Below are 19,477 nucleotides of genomic sequence, written 5' to 3'. Positions count from 1 at the left end.
AGAAAAAAGACTGCCTGAGAAGTGGGTTGAAAAGTGAAGGTTGTTTGAAAAACTTGAAAGGACAAGACTGAGGGCCTTATTTATGTTTTGGCAGACTGTACACAGTCTGGTAGGGTGATGGAGGACATTTCCTCTGCCACCCTGATGGATTACACTGTGGTGATCTCTTTAGCGTGAAAGGAACTGCTGTCAATGCGGTTGCCTTCAAGGCACTAAAAGTTTGGTTGATGGCTGCAGTCGGTTTTGACAACAATTCACCCAACTTCTAAATTTTGTGGTTTTTTCAGAAACCAACTATCAAAATGGGAGTTTGTTTCTGAAAAACAAAAAAGCGAACGATTCAGGAAGTTTTCTCCCAGGGTGTGGGGAATTATGTATTTGTTTTTTGTTCCTTGGTGACGAACAGATAAAAGGACATACACCATAGACCCTAAATAGGGCAGGCCCTATAATGACCTTTCTCCGATGCCCCTTACTCTTTCTGGCCGTCCTGAGCTTGAGTATTCCCGCACGTGCTATAATCCTGATGGGGCTACTTACTCCCACACTGACTCCATTGGGATTACCAGCTCAGACATAGCATTGGTCTTGGAGACTATTTGGCTTTTTATTTTCCTCCTCCCACTCTCTCATGTTAGGGTGCAGAGTGCAGTGTTGTTGATATAAATCAGTAGGTGTCTGATGTGTTGTCAGTCTAGTGATGACATGTACTTAAATTGTCAGCGTAATTAGGCTCGTCACCCTGACACCTAAAAACTAGGGTTGAATAAATGAGATTTAGTGTATTTTTATTTTTGTGGATTTTGAGAATAGGTGCGTTGTCATCCACTGAACAGAATTAGTAAATATTGTCCCCTGCTGTCAGGGTTTGGGTCAGACCTCCAAAAGGCAGAGTTCTACATGCACATGTGGTGGCTGCCGCATGCCTGCGAACATTATCAGAAAAGAGGTACGAAAGTCATGGAAGATGATGACACGCATGGATTTTCAAGTCAAGATTGCTGTTGTTGAAGAGGTATGACTGACCATCCTTGTGCAGGTTTGGTTTGAAGAAAGGATTCAAGAATAATACCTGTAGGTAATGCTGGATTGATTGAATGAATGTGCATTTCAAGAATATCCTTGTGTGTTGTGATTGTGAGCCTGTGAAATCAATAACAGACTAACTTATCCAACACTCAAATTAATTGTATATTTCCCTATACTAATTCACCATGAATCCTTTATGGGTTCCAGAGTACCGTGCTACTCGCCGAAAAAGCGCTTCAACACATCATCAGGGGTAGCAAGCACTATATAAATGCAAACCTTTTCCCTCATCTATCCCTCCACTATCCTTCTCAATCCTCATAACTGACAAACCTATCCACCACTCAAATTTACTTTCATATGTCACTATACTAATTCACCACTAATCCTTTAAGGGTTCCGAAGTAGCGTGCTACTGGCCAAAAATGCGCTTCAACCCCTCGTCAGGGGTAGTAAACACTATATAAATGCAATTACAATACAGTACTATTGTTGAAATTGTAAGTGGTGCATTGTGGTGAGCACTTGTTATAGGTTTGGCCCTCTTGGTGAGAGGACTCGCTGTTGATTGTTTGTTGTTTTTTATTACCCTCCCCTGAAGTGGTGTGCTGGAAACTGCTTATTCTGTCTAGATTCTGTCAAAGAGATTGTACTTATTTATTTTTCCCAAGAGTGGAATGTCTCGTCCGAAGGGGTTGATTTGATTAAGGTAACTCCTCGCCTCCCTTACACAAACCCACCTAAAATACAGGACTGGTTGGGGTGCTGGCGTTGTTGAATTGGTAAATGCTCCCTATTTTTCTGAGGAAATGTGTAGGTTTCTCACTTTACCTCACCCAAACTGTCTGAGGCGGGGATGCCCTTAAGTAGTAAGCACATTTCCCTAACCCTGCCAGGGTATTGTCTGGGTTATTTACTGTATCTGGTTAGGCAGGGAACTAGGGACTTGCCAGAATCAAGGACCAACATTTGTTTTACATCGGCACGGCTGGAGCCATTTGAGGACTTATTTCATAAATGCATTGTTTATGAAACACTGTTTCTAGTGTGTCTCTGTAACAATAGTGAGGGATTCTGCAGGCTTACTTTAATCCCCCTAAGTAAAGTGGGAGTGTGTTAGGATGGGAATGTCTCCTGCATGGTAAAAGGACACGTACCCCTATGAGAGTGTCTGACTGCACGTGTAACTCGTATCCGGACTTTTTATTTGGCCCTGGAATAATTATCTGCAATCAGTCCGATCTTGTTCAATATATACCTGCTCCCACTTATTCCGATTATTAAATCTTATGGAATTAAATTAGTGAACTATGCAGACGACACACAACTTGTTTTCTCGATGGAAGGGAATCAAGCAGTATCGCTCAACAGATTCCATGAATGTATGCGAAGAAATGCAAAATGGCTAAAGGATAACTCCCTACAATTTAATGGAGACAAGACGGAATTTGTTTACTGTACAGCGAACAAAATATCTCATCCACTCCCAGCTGATTTCTGGCCCACTCCTTCAGAAAAACCTCTAATCTCATCCAAAACAGTGCGCAACCTGGGGGTGATGTTTGAAGATAGACTACAGTTAGACTCCCAACTGAACAAAACACCTGGCACCTGTCTATCTTTGATCAAAACTCTACGGAAAATACTTCCATTGTTGCCAACTTCCGCCAGGGTGCAGGTGGTGAGAGGTGTTATCCTGAGTTGGCTAGACTATTGTAACGCTCTGCTACCTGGAGCACTGAATTCTCTGATAAAGAAGCTTCGGAGAATAGCTGCCAAGTTAGCTTTAAAGAGACTACGTAGGTCTTCTGCTTCCCTGTTTCTGAAAGATCGCCATTGGCTACTGATCATGCAAAGAATACAGTTTGTCACTTGGCATCGTCTTTAAGGCAGCACATGGAATGGGACCTAGAACACTTCAGAGCAAATTTACCTGGTATACCCTATCCAGAAACCTCCGCTCATCATCAGCAAAGTTGGTAGGCACACCCAGATTTAGAAAGACCAGGATCGGAGGCAGGGCATTTAGTTCTGCAGCCGCACGGCTGTGAAATGAACTCCCGGTTGTACTTAGACAAATAACAGACTTGTTGTACTTTAGGAAAAGGCTTAAAACGTGGCTATTCCCCAGGGTATAGCGGAGCCCAACCGTAACTCTGATTACTTTCGTCTGGTATGGTTGTTTATGTGCATGGTGAAATGCATGGTAATCTCAGCGCCAGGATACCCATTGGGTGATAGTGCGCTATAAAAGACCAGATTATATTATATTACATTACATCACTAATTTCACGTGTGCGCAAGGGGCTAGGTCTAATCTTGGTCCAGAGCCTCTGCTAAGGCCTGGAGGGGCACACCAATTTAAATTTATCTGAAAGAGACTATTACTTATAGATTTCATACCTTAGAACTACCCCAGGCGTCAGACTGGATCCAGAGAAATGTTTTCATAGCAATACCCCAGCGCGTCAGTAGGTGGCGTCAGTCGACTCTGCGCTCGTCGTCAGCTCTGTGATCCCCGGGATGACGTCGCGGTATCTACTTAGACGCCGCCTCTGTGCACTGAACATGTTCTTTCTTTTTCCGCGCCAGCCAGCACAGTTCAGGAGAGAGCGGTACCCTTATTCACTTTTCGACTTTTGTCTATTGCTTTTCGAGTCATTTGGACTCCTGGTGCTCATACGGAAGTCTCATCGCCGGACCGGCTTTAAACCTTGTGACTCCTGCTACAATGATGTCGGTTACGGACCCACACCTCGTCTGCCTCTGGTTTCTGGAGCACGACCCGCAGTCATGCTCCGACTTTTGGGCCATGAACCCAAAGTCTTTGCAGGAGTGGTCCCAAAAGCTTCTCGAGGCCCGGCAGTCAGCTCCGGGCTGCTCGAGGTCCCGGTCGAGAGGGAGGTTGCGGTAACGGTCGCAGAGTCACCACCATCACTCCTCTTCGAAAGCCTTCGTCTTTGGGTAAGTCGAAGCACAAAAAGAAGGAGAAGAAGCACCGTTGCTCTTCGCCTTCTCCCTGTCCGTTGGCCGACGCGGGACGCAGTAGTTTGTCTTCCTTCGGCTCCGCCCACAGAGCCTGTTGGGTCGGCTCCGAGATTCCCTCCCTTCCTGGGAGCCGGAGTGACCCCTGCCCAACTTCGTACCTTTTACGAAGCCCTCCACTCCATCTTTGGGCAGCCCGACTCTGCCGGTGAGCCTTCGGGCCCCGTAGACTCAGCTGGGGGTTATAGGCCTTCGATGCCGGCGGCGCTGGCCCCTGCACTGCAGGCCCCCAGGGATCCAGGCCTGGATCCGAATCGGCGCTGGTCGACCTTACAACACCTCCTCCAGCACCGATTCCATGGATGACACCTCCGCTCCCTCCGACGCCGGTTGTGTCCCTCCACCGGCGTCGACCCCCGCCTTCCTCTCGACTTGGACACGGAGCTGGACCGACATCGGCCGATGCCGGTACTGGCGCCGACCGGTACTTTTGTACCACTGTTCTATCCTGGCGTTCCCTGGAAGGGGTCTGTTGACCCTCTGGCAGACTAGCTTGATGAGCCGGACTGGAGAGAGGAATTGGGTGAGGCCAGTGGTCTGGATACATCCCCAGCTCTTGGTATACTTTCTCCCCCTACCGTGGCTACAGAGGAGGTAGCCTCCTATGCTGTGGTGTTGGGTAGGGCGGCTGAGAACTTGGGCCTCGAGCTTCCTACGGTGGCAGTCAGGACCAACATCCTGACTGAGGTACTTCAACCGGCAGCAGACTCTTCGGAGCCCCTGCTACCGTTCAATGAGGCCCTCACAGACATCCTTCGGGGTACTTGATCCAAGCCCAGCACAGGGGCTCCTGTGGATAGGATGATTGCCCAACGCCACCGTCTGGACCCAGGCAACCCCATTTTCCTCTCCCAACACCCTACCCCTGAGAGCTTGGTGGTCCAAGCCTCAACATCCAAAGTCGCGTTCCCTACTGCTCCCTCAGATAGGGAATCCAAGAAGCTGGACCATCTTGGGAAGATGATGTTTTCTTCCACCAGCTTAGGACTAAGGTCGGTGAACACAGCATGTCTCTTGGGCTGTTACATCCACTCTGTGTGGGACACGGTTGCGCAGGTGCTGCCACAGTTACCCGCAGGAGGCCTGGGCCGTACTCTCCTGTGCAGTCGCAGAGGGGAGAGATGCAGCGAAGTTCGTCATTCGATGTGGGCTGGACACCGCCGACTCGCTAGTTAGGCCGATTTCAACATCAGTAGCCCTGAGACGCTACGCTTCGCTGAGGGCCACTGGCTTCTCGGGCGATGTCCAATCAACCCTTTTGGACATGCCCTTTGATGGCCGTCGCTTGTTTGGCGACAAGGCAGACAATGCGCTCGAGCGCTTCAAGGATTCTAGGGCTTTGGCCAGATTCTTGGGCCTCACTATCACCTCTCGCCTTGCGCAGACTTCTTTCCGTCCCTTTCGTGGCTATGGAAGGGGTGCCCCACCACGTTCCACCTAGAGCCACAGGCCTGCGTAAGCTGCCCAGCCTCTGTGCGGCTGGGGACATGGAACCCAGCTCCCTGGGTCTGAGGGCCAGAGGGCAGGCCAGTCCACCAGTGCCCCCTCTGCAGCAACCTCCAAACCTTCCTAGTCTGACCTTTCAGGGCCACCAGTTGTCAGTGGGCGGCAGGATCCGCCATCACCTTCCCCACTGGTAAAACATCACGTCGGACAAGTGGGTTTTGCAGATAGTCCAAAGGAGCTACTCTCTCCCCTTCAAGACTACCCATCCATCCATGCTGCCAACATTCCATTGTATGTCGGAGGATCACTTGGCCCTTCTCCACCAGGAAGTTACGTCTCTCTTGGCCAAGGGAGCCATTGAACGTGTCCCTGTGCCAGAAGTAGGTCATGGTTGCTACTTCCACTACTTCCTGGTACCCAAGAAGGACAAAGGCCTGCGTCCTATCTTAAACCTCAGGGACGTCAACTGCTTCCTCCGGGAGGAGAAGTTCAAAATGTTGACAGTGGCTCGGGTTCTGTCTGCTCTCAACCCTGGAGACTGGATGGTAGCATTGGACTTGGAAGACGCCTATTTCCACATCCCCGTCCTGCCGGCCCACAGTTGTTACCTGCAGTAGGCCAAGAGTATTTTCAGTTTACCAAGTTCCACTTTGGCCTTACCAGTGCCCCCTATCTCGACGGCTGGCTGTTGAAGGCGAGCTCGTCCCAGACTGTCTTCTCCCACCTCCAGACTACGGCGGACCTCCTGCATTCGCTGGGGTTCACTATCAACGTGCCGAAGTCGCACCTGATTCCCACTCAGAAGCTCCTTTTCATAGTGGCAGTTCTGGATACAGCGCAGTTTCGGGCCTATACTCCTGAGCAGCGAGTCTGGGATATTCTGGCTATGATTCCGATGTTTCAGCCTCTATCCTGGGTTTCGGTGAGAATGACCCTAAGGCAGCTGGGCCTCATGGCCTCTTGCATCCTGCTGGTGGATCATGCCAGGTGGCGTATGCGGGCTCTGCAGTGGGATCCGAAGTTCCAGTGGGTACAGCATCGGGGGAATCTTGCCGATTGCATCCAGATATCGGAGGGCACTGCACACCAATTGCAGTGGTGTCTAACGAACCAGGATTGGGTCAACGGCAGGTCCCTCTCCCTTCCTCACCCAGACTTCACAGTGGTGACAAATGTGCCACTTCTGGGATGGGGCGGCCACATGGGCGAGGCAAAGATCAGAGGCCTCTGGTCTCTAGCAGAGTCCGGGCTCCACATCAACCTCCCGGAGCTCCGGTCGATCTGTTTTGCACTGAAAGCATTTCTTCCCTCTGTCAAGGGAAGAGTGGTGCAGGTGTTTACCGACAATACCACCGCCATGTGGTACTGCAACAACAGGTTGGGGTGGGGGTCGCGGACCCTATGTCAGAAGGCTTTTCGTCTTTGGACATGGCTGGATCATCAGGGCATGTCCCTGGTGGTTCAACACCTGGCAGGTTCCCTGAACGCCAGGGCAGACAAACTCAGCCGCGGGTGCACGATGGATCACAAATGGCGTCTTCACTGGAAGGTGGTGCAAGGTCTTTTTCAGCAGTGGGGAGAGCCTTGGTTCGATCTGTTCGCTACCGAAGAGAATGTGCAATGTCAGCAGTTCTGTGCGTTGGAATTTCCAAGGCCGCTCTCGCTCAGCGACGCGTTTCGTCGCGAGTGGAGTCACAGTATTCTATACGCCTTTCCGCCTATACCACTTCTGCCCAGAGTGCTGAAGAAGATCTAGCAAAGAGACTGGTATCCCGAGCTCTTGAACATGGCCATCGATCCTCCGATCAGACTGCCACTTCAGGAGGATCTTCTGTGGCAGCAAAAGGGGACCGTCCTCTACCCAAATCTGTCCACCCCCCACCTCCTTGCGTGGAGTGTGAGACAGCTTTCGACCTTCCTCCTGAAGTCTGTAATGTCATCTTGGCAGCCAGGCGTCCCTCCACTAAAACTGTATATGCCTGTAGATGGAACAAATATGTGGCATGGGGCAGAGCAAAGGCTGTGGATCTCCTTTCTGCCCCTCTTTCAGAAGTTCTCCTCTTCATTCTTTTTTGGCCCAGCAGAGCTGTGCTCTGGGCACCCTTAAAGGCTATCTTTCAGCTATTTCGGCCTTCCTTCGCCTTCCTGATCAGTCTTCTCTTATCAAGTCCCCTATTGTAAATAGATTTCTAAAGGGCATTCTTCATCTTTTTCCTCCTATTCCTTTTGTAATGCCCCAGTGGGACTTGAATCTGGTCTTAACTTGCCTTATGTGTGCTCCTTTCGAGCCACTAATTGTCCTCTAAGAATCTTGACTCTAAAGACTGTGTTTCTGGTTGTCATCACCTCTACTGGCAGGGTGAATGAGCTTCAGCCTTTTCCTTCTAAACCTTCTTCCCTTGCTGTTCATCCAGACAAGGTTGTCCTTAGAACTAGACCTTTTTTTCTTCCCAAAGTGGTTTCCTCTTTCCACATAGGACAGACCATCACTGTGCCCACCTTCTTTCCGCCCCCACATCCCTCCAAGGAAGAGGAGAAACTCCACGGTCTGGATCCAAAACATGCGTTATCCCTTTATTTGGATTGCACAAAACAATTCCGTGTGGACTATCAATTCTTTGTTTGCTATGTGGGTGCCAGGAAAGATCGGGTCGTGCAGAAACGGACCATCTCTAGATGGGTCGTCCTTTGCATTAAGATCTGTTACTCCTTGGTGAAAAAGGAGCCTCCAGTAGGACTGCGCGCCCATTCCATCAGGGTGACGGCAGCCACTACTGCTTTGGGACCAGGAGTCCCCCTTAGTGACATCTGCCAGGCGGCCACGTGGGCATCTGTGCACACGTTCACAAAACACTATTGCCTAGATACTCAAGTCTGGAGAGACGGCTTCTTTGGCCATTTTGTTCTCCAGGACTTTCTGGTGAGAATTTGGTTCGCAGAGCCACCTCCGGGGTTGGTATTTCTGGGCTATCTATTCTAAGGTAAGGAATCTATAACTAATAGTCTCTTTCAGATGAACAAGTTACTTACCTTCGGTAACAATATATCTGTAAGAGACATATATAAGTTATAGATTCTTTATCGCCCCACCCAACCTCCCCGTTCTGCGAACTGACTTCTAGAGTTAGGGACTCCCTTTCAGGGCCCTAGTTTTGTGCACCAGTGGTCAGTCACTTGCATGGCTCTGCGCTTCTGACGTGGAATGTTGTGTAAAGAACTGACGTCAGCGCGCAGGGGCGGCGTCTAAGCAGATACCGCAACTTCATCCCGGCGATCTTGATGCCGACGACGAACGTGGAGTTAACAGGCGCCAGAGGTACTGCTACAAAACCTTTTCTCCAGATCAAGTCTGACGTTTGAAAGAGCACCAACTCAAAACACTTCTGGGGAGAGAAGTTGGCCTAACGGCTAGGGCGGTCGACCTCTAATCTGAGGAACTGGGTTTGATTCTCTGCAAGGACGCTGAACATCCTGTAATTCTGGGCAAATCACTTGACCTCCCCGTGCCTAACAAAAATGAATGTTTCCTCATGTAATGCAACTGGTGCTATGTAAAGTGCTCTGATACCAGATTCGGGTCAAGTTCACGCTATATAAAACTCTGGGGGGAAAAAAAGCCTTAGACAAGTGGATCCACTTCCTCTGTCTGTCTCTGAGCCACCCAACTTTGTTTCGGAGCTGCTGTGTGACCAGGGTGTGTGTGTTTCTAGAAGGCAGTGTCCCAGAGGAGAGGGGACATCATATGAATTCTCCCCTTTCTGCTCGAGGAACTGGGGGTCTGCATAGTGCCTGGAAGACTGACTACCTGCCTGCCTGCCTACCTGCTGAGAGAGTGAAGAAGAGTTCCTGGCCCTGCAGGAGGAGTTACTGTCCAGAAGTGCGGCATGTCACAGATGTGAGAAACATCTAGAGTAAGCGGACTACAACAGGTGGCAAAGACAAGAGTTTTCCGTGCTATTGAGGGATCACCTGCTCTCTTGGTGCAGTTCCAACGGTGAACTGCACCATAACAAGCATCACAGTGTCTTTTGGCCATCCTCAATGAGCCTGAGACCATTTCTGCCGACATCAGGTAGAGGAGCTGTGTTGCAGTGGAATTCCTGTTCAGCCCAAAAGCCGCCACATTATCACAATGACACAGCCTAGAAGCTGCAACTGCTGTACTTGAGCAGCTGTCTGCAACCAACTAGGGAGACCACAACTGCCAAAGATAAGTGCTTCTGTGAAGGCCTGTTATGCTAACTCCATCCAGAAGTCTCTGTTCCTTAGAGCAGTCACCTTTGCAGCCCCATCAGAAGTGAAGCCCCCTCTGAGAAGGTGGGTATGCGAACTACACCCTCTGTACCACTAGAACTGCAACACAATCCAAGAGGTAAAAGCAGAGCTTAGCCTGCTACTGCAGTCGTAGACTAGAACAAAGTGAAGAATTTGCCACACTGACTTAAAACCTTTCATCCAAGAGAATCAGGGGATGAAAGAAACTGAGTTTTGCATCTGCTCATTAGGATAACTTGAAAGAATCTGCTCATATGCCTAATTAATACCTATTTCTACTGTATTCTGCACTACCTTTCAGAAAAGTCTTTGACTGTGTGCACTTGAACCCTGAAACTCAAATGTGGAACGTTTTGTACTTGGCCCAGTTGGTAGTGCCATAGTAGGACCGACCCAAGGGCTCCGGTGGCTCTTGATGGCTCCTGGAAGCGAAATCCTGCTCCATCACTATCAACCTCAACTACTGCGGTTGGAGCCCAGACACCCCTGCCTGCGGCCCCTGAAAGGGGTTTGGCAGAGCACTTTATTTAAAGTTCTCATACGAAAACGTTTGGCCTGCCTAGCATAGTAGGAGTACATCCTGAAAACACCCAAACTGACTCAGGATCTCTCTCTTCTCAAAAGACAGGACATTGACCCCTCTACTTTGTAATGATAGGGTCAACTTTTTAAAAGGCAAAACATAGCATGGGTTACGTATCTGGTTGTGATGTAACAAGGCATAGACCGTACAAAATATAACTAAGTGTATGGGAGTACAGATAAGCAACATTAGAAGTTGACAAAGAAAGTTGTAGGGGCATTAGATTAAAGTGCCCCACATCTTTCGGTGTACATTCAAATTAGGACACCAGGATTAAAGGTGCATCTGTCGAGTGGGATGTGGTCATTTTCAGTACTTAATACAATGAGGGTGCATGTCAGCCCTCAGAGTTGACTGCCTCACACAGCTGATCATAGTATACATTTGTCATTTTTATTCTCTCTGATAATAGCATAAGAAAGACTGTAACGTGTGTTTCTTCTGATAGGCGTTTCAGCTTCACCACAGGACCGTTTCTTGGTAATGGCAGCAGAAATGGACCAGTCTTCCGGAACGGGCTCACAGGAGCTTTCACAGTTTTGGAAAGAGGTTCCCAGAAATTTGGTGATGGAACATAGGTACGTTTTTTCAACCCACATCCAGTGCATGTTCACAAAATGTGTTTGACCTGCTCTTGATTTGCTTATAACCAACATTTTTTTTAAATTACATTATACTATGATTCTCATCTTGTCTTTATATCATTGATAGCTGTGTGTAGTAGACGCCTAATAAATGATCCTTTGTATGCATTAGAGGTCATTAAGCTAGAGCATAAAGTAGGAGAATACAAACCGTAGAACCTTGCCCCGAAGCATGCATCACAGAGTTCTTTTCAACTTTGCCTCAGACTGTGTGGATTTAGGGAATGAGTCTATTCTAAAGGGAGAAGTCCCAACACCAAGAAAGCATGCCATAATCACTCCATTCCTGAAAATAACCAACATTTTCCCAAAGTAGCTCTAGAATTGGGTGGAATTCCACACTCTATTCCAATATTGACAATCTGCATCTAAAAGACCTAGAAGGAACAGAAATGGTACTAGTCGTCATACATGTGGGCCTCCTAACCCTCTTAAGAAGACTGCCTTGCAATGCTGCTACTACTAGACCTCTCCGCAGCTTATAACATTATCACTACATTTTGATGGGAAGGTGGAAGGAGTAGACCAGAATATACTTCAGAACTGCAACTAACAAATTAATTTTGGGTCAGCTCAATCGGCCTTGTGCAACATCCTTTGCAACGTAAAACAGGCACTTCCCTCTTAACGTGATTTTTCAATTCCTGCATGTGCGCAGTAGGGCAGGGAATATAATTTCACAACTTTCAATTCAGGATGTGTGCTGAAGAACTTGGAAAATGGATCAGGAAGCAGGTATAACATCACCAAATGTGTAGCTCGCATAACCATATATATGACTGAAAATTAGCCCTCCCAAATGGTGCCAAACTGAGATTATGGTGCCTCCAAGGTTTAAGTCCTAACTTTCGAATGGCATGTCAACTTTGTGGTTGATATTATCTCTCTTAAATAGAAATAGAAAGGCTAGTTGGCCATTTGTAACAGAGACCACATCTTTCCTCCTGGAAGAAGGATTTAAGTCCTCCTTCTTAAATTGAAATTGCAGTTTCCTCAGTTATCCTACCGAGTGGCGCTAAAGAGTCTTGGTGCTGGCACTGCTATACAATGGGAATTTAGTCTCTACTAGCCTCTCCATAACCTCATGAATCAACTTAAGCAGATTCAAAACGATGGCTTCTGGATCTGGCTTCAATCTGAAAAGATTTAATCCTACCGTACCTCCCTTTCCAATTGAACACTGGATTAAATTGATCATTCTATGAACCTTGTACATAGTTTCTTGAGACAGAGGCCCTGGTATCCTCAAGAAACTTGTGCCCAATTATGTGCTGAGTTCATAAGTCTGCAAATTCCTTTTTTTTAATCCGCCAACTGAAATTGTAATAGTATGAAGTGAAGATGCCTTGCACAGCGGTAAAGTAAAACATTGGCATTTAATGGAGGTAAGATCCAGGTACTCAACTACCACCAGCCTCTCCACAGGGCATCTGTCCACTTAGTTCAAATCCTATAAAAGAACCCTGCAAGCATCGCACATTCAATTGAATGCGCGATGCAGCAACAGCTCATCATATCCCACCCCTTCAATCAAACAAAAACAAAAAAACTTACCTTTTTGGGTAAAAAATTGAGCAGGAACAAATGCAAAAGAGCAAATAGAAGAATTTCATATATTGACATGTAACACAGTGCAGAAATTAACCAATAGCATAATCTAAAAAAAAAAAGTGAGGCCAACTTCAGGAAATTAATGAACTTGTAGGACATGAAACTTCCTCGGGCGAGGAATCTGCTTGCATATCTCCACATCATATTTTCCAAGCCTCTTGCGTATTACATCAATTTTGTCGTACGGATCCAAATACAATTATATCCTTGCTCCAAACATGACCATCACTTGTGTGTACTACATGGGACATTACACGTACCGCACCCACTGGGGAAAAGTACTTGGATTCACCCTACACCACATGTCCTTGTTTCCTTACTCCGACCTAGCAACCTTCTTTCCTATGCACCCTATTACCAAATCCTTTACCACAGTAGGTAGCTTGTACCTGGTTTCTGGCGTCAATCGCCTTCTTTAAATGAGAAAAATCAATAGTGTGATGTCCCTTCAAATCTTTGTTCAGTTTTGACCGTAAACATGTCCCTTCAACAGTACAAAAGGCGCAACTCCACTTGTTATATTTGGTTTCGATTACAAAGCTCACAACTTGTCCCTAACAGCACACTTCCAATCCTACTTGTTGACAACCGCAAGCTGCAGTTGATCTTTTAGAGTATTGTTGAAATGTTCCTCCAGACCAGTGCTCAAGGGATGATATAATGATATAATGAGGTAAGTGTGTGAACTATGACATGCTCTGACAGACATCTCTTCATTTCCTCAAAGAATATGTACCACAATCAGTTACCAATACCTTCCTTAATTAACACACTTTGCAAGAATTCAATAACCGTGGGCATCTCCATCTTGTTAATAAAGGCTACTGCAGGACACTCAGACATAGTCTGTTAATACCAAGGCATATTTAGGTAACCCCCCAGGGATCTCAAGAGGGCCTGCTCTATCAAATCCCAACTTAGCCTGGGGGACAAGTTGTTGCAGGGATTCTGCTTTTGCACAGAACTATGCGCAGGAGACCAGGACCTCAGAGAATTGTGGTGTACCAGAAAACTCCCCTCAGAACCCAGAACCCCTTATCCGACTAGCTTAGTATCCCATTCGTTAGCCTAGATCTAGCTAGGCGGTCCCAATGTATAGACAAACCAGAACAAGCGACTTAGATATTTCTCAGGAGTGGTGGGCATCCGAAATACCTGTTCGTACTTATTTGTTAGTCCACAACATAATAATACAGACACGGTAAAGTTTAAAGAGTTTATTTTATAAACCTCGCGTCCTAAGATGCAGTACTTTGGCTAACACTAGCAGACTAACAGTACAGATCAGAACCATAAGCATTATTACAATACCATATAAAATGAAAGGAGCAATCATACTATTAATGACAGTGGTATACGGCCACACTCCTTTCACTATAATCTAATACATTATTATTATTAGACTATTAGAAGGTCTCTTAGGCTAACAGGGGGGACCCATACCGTATAGATCAGCTTAGTAGAATCACATCAAAGGATCAGCTCTCACAGCATGCATCAGCTCTTCTGTTCGAATGAATGTAAAACCAAACTGTTCTGCAATATTAAAGACGCTTGTCCTTCAGATATTGGCAGCTGTATGCATGATATGTCTAACAAGTGGTACGATCAATCTAAACACAACACTCTGTAGCTTCTAGTGACCCAGACGCGTTCTTTGCATGATGTACAGACCAAGGGCACATTTCACGGTTAAGAATGTAAAACAACAGTTTGTTATCCTGTAAGGCAAAGTCGAGTCAGCATTTCTAAAATGAATAACACAACAACAGTGTCGTGTGCAGCGCAGCAGAAACGACAAGCTTGCTTGCTAACCATGATCTCGGTTATGCTACCTTAGTGTTGTAAATAGGGCGTGGCTTAATCCATCTCACACACCCCCCATGATCGGAGCACTAACCAATAGGGATACACTTATCAAGAACGCAGAGTTCAAGTGATTTAGAACGGAACCAAGGGCATATAAGGTAAGTGTAAAGTCCGAGAATAAAAAAAATGTTCATTTAAAAAATGAAAAATGATGAGTTAAAAAATAGGCAAAACTTTCGTAGAAAATTAAGAATTCTGGATGCAAGCTGCATTGACAATGTCATTCAGTCAATCCATGAAGGTATATGCACCGTAAGTTGCAACTGCTTCCAAGAGGAAATCATTGGAGCGTTCCGCAAAAGTATCTGCCATCCAATTGAGCAAGGGAAAGGAGCACACATGTTCATCAATTATCGGAGCATCCAGCACCATGATAGGACAACTGTCAGTCTCCTCAATATAACTCCTTTCAAGGAAATCAATAGCTGCCTCTCCGATATCCCAGTTTCCAAGGACTCCGTGTGCAGCACCCAAAGCCATAAACCCGACACCAGAACAGTCGAATTCATGAGCCACTAAGGGACACATTAGTTCATCAAAATCCGGGTCAGGTGACGCCAAGTTTGACAGGCACAAGTCCAGAGCCCATTGGAAGGGACAATCTAGGCAATGAAAAACAGGTTGCACACACGCAAAAAAGGGAAACCTTAAAGACAATCCATACTTGACGCTTAATACCACCAGTGGTAAGGTGCCGTAGAAATCAAGCATCCGGCTACGAAGATGGAGCAAGCGCAGCATTCTGTCTTGCAACTCCCGGTGTGCAGCCATATCGAAGTGCGCAAATCAACAATAGGATCCCAGCCACCAAAGCGAGGAGCAAGGGGAACCCTCCGAAGACACTTGAAAAAATAGAATGTAAAAATGCGGGGATCACACCAAAAACAGTCTGGAAAGATGTCACGAGGCCCGAGCCCACAATTTTAAAAAAATGAACAAGGCCAGTCGTAGACGAAGCATTAAAGATAGTTTGAATCAAGGTTCCAAAATGGAGGGGGAGGTCGGTATTTAAAAGAGCTTGTACCTCAGTGCGTGTGTTCGCAACATTAAGAAGAAATGTTTCACGGGACGAAGTCAACGCAACCTCTTTTTTAGACAAAAGAGCCCTTATTCTGCTCATCCTATTGAACTCTGCGTTCAAGGTTGGAATCGCTGGCCAGATGGATATGTCGAGTCGGCCTTGCGGGGGCGGGAAAAGGACGTTATTACAGCAAACTACTTTTTGTGAAACAGTCACTATGTAAGGAATACCCACTAGCATCCCACAGCAAGCTTCACTATTTAAAAGCAAATAACTACCGTTGGCAAGCAGCTTAAAAGAAGACGTTACAACTGGCATTGGAATCCCCTTTAGGACACAAGCTAAATTAGGAGCGTGTACATTGCAAGCGCCATGTAATTGTATATGTCTACAAACCACAGAGTGATCAGGAGCGGAATTGCATACTTCACCTTTTAAGTAAACTTCCTTGCCATCCCTCACGCATCTGTAAGTGAACGGAAGTGACCAAACTTCATGCAGAAACGCATCACCAAGTTGTTCATATCTGCCGATAGCATAGTGTTTCATGCACAAACTAAACTTGAACAAACTGAACGGTAAAGTTACTAATCTGTGAATTAACCACACGGCTGAATTTAACTCAGCTACAGAAAAAGGTAAAGGTTCTAATTTTTCAATGTGCAGCAATGCATAAGTTGCATCTTTCATGGACATGAACTGCTGTTTTTCAGTCAAATTAAACGGAAGGAACAATGATGAAATATTCATGTAATCCCAAGGGACTTTCCCTGCCTTTAACGTTTGCAATGTCCATGCAAACTGCATAATTGAACGCAACTGATTTTGACCATGATACAACACAGATACATCATCTTGCACAATGTCTACTACAGAAGAAACAATATTATCTAATGTATAAATTCTAGAAGACAACGTATTAATACTATTATCTATCACAGCCAATACTTTTTCCATATTGGCCTGGTCAATAGCACGTAATCTAGAAGCAGCTTCAATTTGCGACAATTTCCAGATTTCATTCTAAATAGCATAAGCCCATCGTTTAGACCTGCCATTTGCAGGACCCTTAATAAAATCATTTAAATCTATTTTGTCATTTAGGCGTGATAAATGAAGCTTAACTGAAGTTAACGTGGAATGTTGCAGCCATGACTGACATAATTTACCTACAGAGTAGGTAGTCACTGTGTGTGAAGATGTAAAACGAGGGCAACCCTAAGTTGTGTATATCCTGGAGTCAACTGCAGAAACCGACGTTGACAGGAGTCTGAGCTTGTTTGCCATACCAACCAACCCTCAGGATTCAATGTCGAAATATTGAAGGTGCCATTGGAAACAAGCGACTGCAACAAAGTAAGATACAGATCTGAGTGATTTTCCCAACCAGGATAAGCACCCAGATCAGGGATCGAGGGGGAATTTAATTTTTTAGATATAGCCAATCCAAAACAGGTGGTCTGAAAAATAGATGAATTTAAAAATAAGATATGGTTTGGGATAAGACAGGCACGATGCAAAGCTTCTGTTCCTTGTACTTGCCACGGTTTAGTTCCCCAAACCGATTTAAGATCGACAGTAGCTTTCCATACGTCATAACCTCCAATAGCCAATTCATCCATAAAGGATTTGGAATATAATAATTTTGTGTGTGTCAGTCTGACCTTAGAAGTGGGTTCTACCGCTACCTTAAAATAAAAAGACTCAGGGTTTGACCCACTAAAATCCGAAAAGTATGTGAATTTTTTCAATAAAGTGGCAGAGCTGCCTGGCATAGGGACAGGACAATGTTCCCATTGAGTGAAATTAACAAAATTTCTAAAAGTATTTGCTCTGTGTAGGAAATGTGTGCCATAATGTTGAAAACAAAACTGCTCATCATAGTTTGCAGTATTTAAATACAGATCTTCAGCATCAAATGCAGCATAATATTTTAAATCAGAAAACAGTGCTTCTATTGCTTGTACATCCCAATCATCTGAGCGGATGTTTTGTTTAACTACATCACCCATAGAAACACGAAAAACAGTTGGCACATTAATAACTTCGGTGGGCCCATGAATTTGAAAGTTCACTGCATCCCAAGCAATCCCATCACGTACAGGCCAGGCGGTGATGTTCACAAACGTCTGGTCTCTTTTCATGATGTGTGATGAGGAATGGGGGGCCAAAGTTCCATCAATTAATTGAATTGTAGAACGCTCATTCAGGTAGTGTCCATTGATAAGTCTAAAAAACACTACCAGAAAGCCAATTGTCATAAATAAAAAAATACAAATTAGCACCAACCAGATGTAAGTCCAAGGTGCAACCAAAAAATGTCTCTTGAACCAGGCAAAAAATATAGAGATTTTGGAAGGGACAGTGGAAGTCAATGATTCAGTTTCAAAGGAAGAATGTGACTGGGAAAGTGTTGTTGTATTTAATAGGGGCAAAGCGACTTCTGTAGGATAAGCATACTCCGGATCACCAGGCAAACCACCAGCAGAAGGAGGCACAGGCAGGTCTGCAACTGTATGCATCTCAATGGAAACTTCAGGCACGATGATAGAGGGTGGCAACACAACAGAGTTTCTCAGCATTGAAGGGCAGGAAACCGAAGGTGTCATACTATGGAGAATCGGCCACCCTGTGTAGCTTGACATTTTCAATTGAAATGTACCTGTTTTCCTTGCGACCAGGAAGTGGTGGTAAAACAACTGTATGTGTACCCAATACTCCAAGCACCGGGACTGGTGCACGAAAAGAGGGGCCAAACTCCTTCTTGTTCTCCACCTTCTCACGGACCAGATCACCAACTCGAGGCAGCCAGCCGACCACCGGAATCAGGAGCGCTTCTTCAGATGTAGAGGGCACGTGTTCCTTCGCTAGAGTGTCTCTTGCTTCTTGTAGATTCTGTAATACAGCACAGTGGTCATCGAGGTCAAAAGGCGCGGCAGCTGCCGCCATGTCTAGACCATCAAGGTCCGGAACAAACATTCTCACTCCAAAGAGCATCATGTACGGGGTCCGCCCACCCAGAGACCTTCTAGGGAGATTATTAAGTGCACGTTGGACGTCATACAAGTGGGCAAGCCAGTTACGGCCTGTACCTAACACCTTGGCTGTCAACGATTGCTTTAGGTCACGGTTCATCCGTTCCACAACACTATTGCCCTCAGGCCGGTATGGAGACGAAAATTTGGCTTGGACCCCCAAACTTCTCATTGCCTCTTTGTAAGCCTTAGAGGCGAACGCCGGGCCCTGATCAGAGTGAAGGGTACCACACGCAAAACTCCCTATAAAGACACGCAATGCTTTGATGACAGTCCTGGCATCAGCACTCCTTTGTGGCCACACCCACAGAAAACGTGTGCACGAATCCACTGCAACCAAGATGTACTTGTACGCAGTATCAGAGGTAAAAGGACCGCAGTGATCTAAATAAACACACGCTAGTGGTTGATTAGATATATGCAGCTGCGTTGGAGGTGGACGCGCAACAGAAGAAGGTTTGATCTGCTGGCAAATGTCACAATTAAGTACATAAGCCCGCGCTTGTTTATACAAACCGTACCACCAGTAACGTTGCTGCAAAAGAGACACAGTTGCTGACACTCCAGCATGCGCAGACGCAACACCTTCGTGGGCAGCTGTTATCAAATTTGGTCTGCAGTCCGCGTTGGGAATCAATCTATCACCAACGTCGTTAATCCTCACTAATGCGACGTTATCAGGACTTAAGTGATAATGGTATCGAGAAGGGAAACCTCTAGGGAAGTTTGTCCCTGTCTCTGATGCAGCAATAGCTGCTAAGATGTCTGCATCTATCTTAGATTTTGATCTTGTAACTGCTGCTACTAAATATGTCGCCACTGCTGTTTTTGCTGCCTCGTCAGCCAAACTGTTACCGACAGCATGGACACCAACTCGTTGGTGACCAAGAGTGTGAATTACATCCACAAGTGGCAGACT

At 46.1% G+C, this 19,477-nt stretch overlaps 1 protein-coding gene across 1 annotated transcript in view; it reads left to right on the top strand.

Moving 5' to 3' along the window:
* The window catches only part of MOSPD2 (motile sperm domain containing 2), a 544,536-nt gene that overhangs the window by 395,815 nt on the left and 129,244 nt on the right, over positions 1-19,477 (top strand). The window contains exon 13 of the mRNA XM_085622201.1: positions 10,827-10,956. Coding sequence (XP_085478327.1) covers positions 10,827-10,956 — 130 coding nt within the window. The remainder of the gene's footprint in view (positions 1-10,826; positions 10,957-19,477) is intronic.

This window comes from Triturus cristatus, chromosome 8 (assembly GCF_964204655.1).
Source record: "Triturus cristatus chromosome 8, aTriCri1.1, whole genome shotgun sequence".
NCBI lineage: Eukaryota > Metazoa > Chordata > Amphibia > Caudata > Salamandridae > Triturus > Triturus cristatus.
This window is presented reverse-complemented; position numbering and strand designations above follow the sequence as displayed.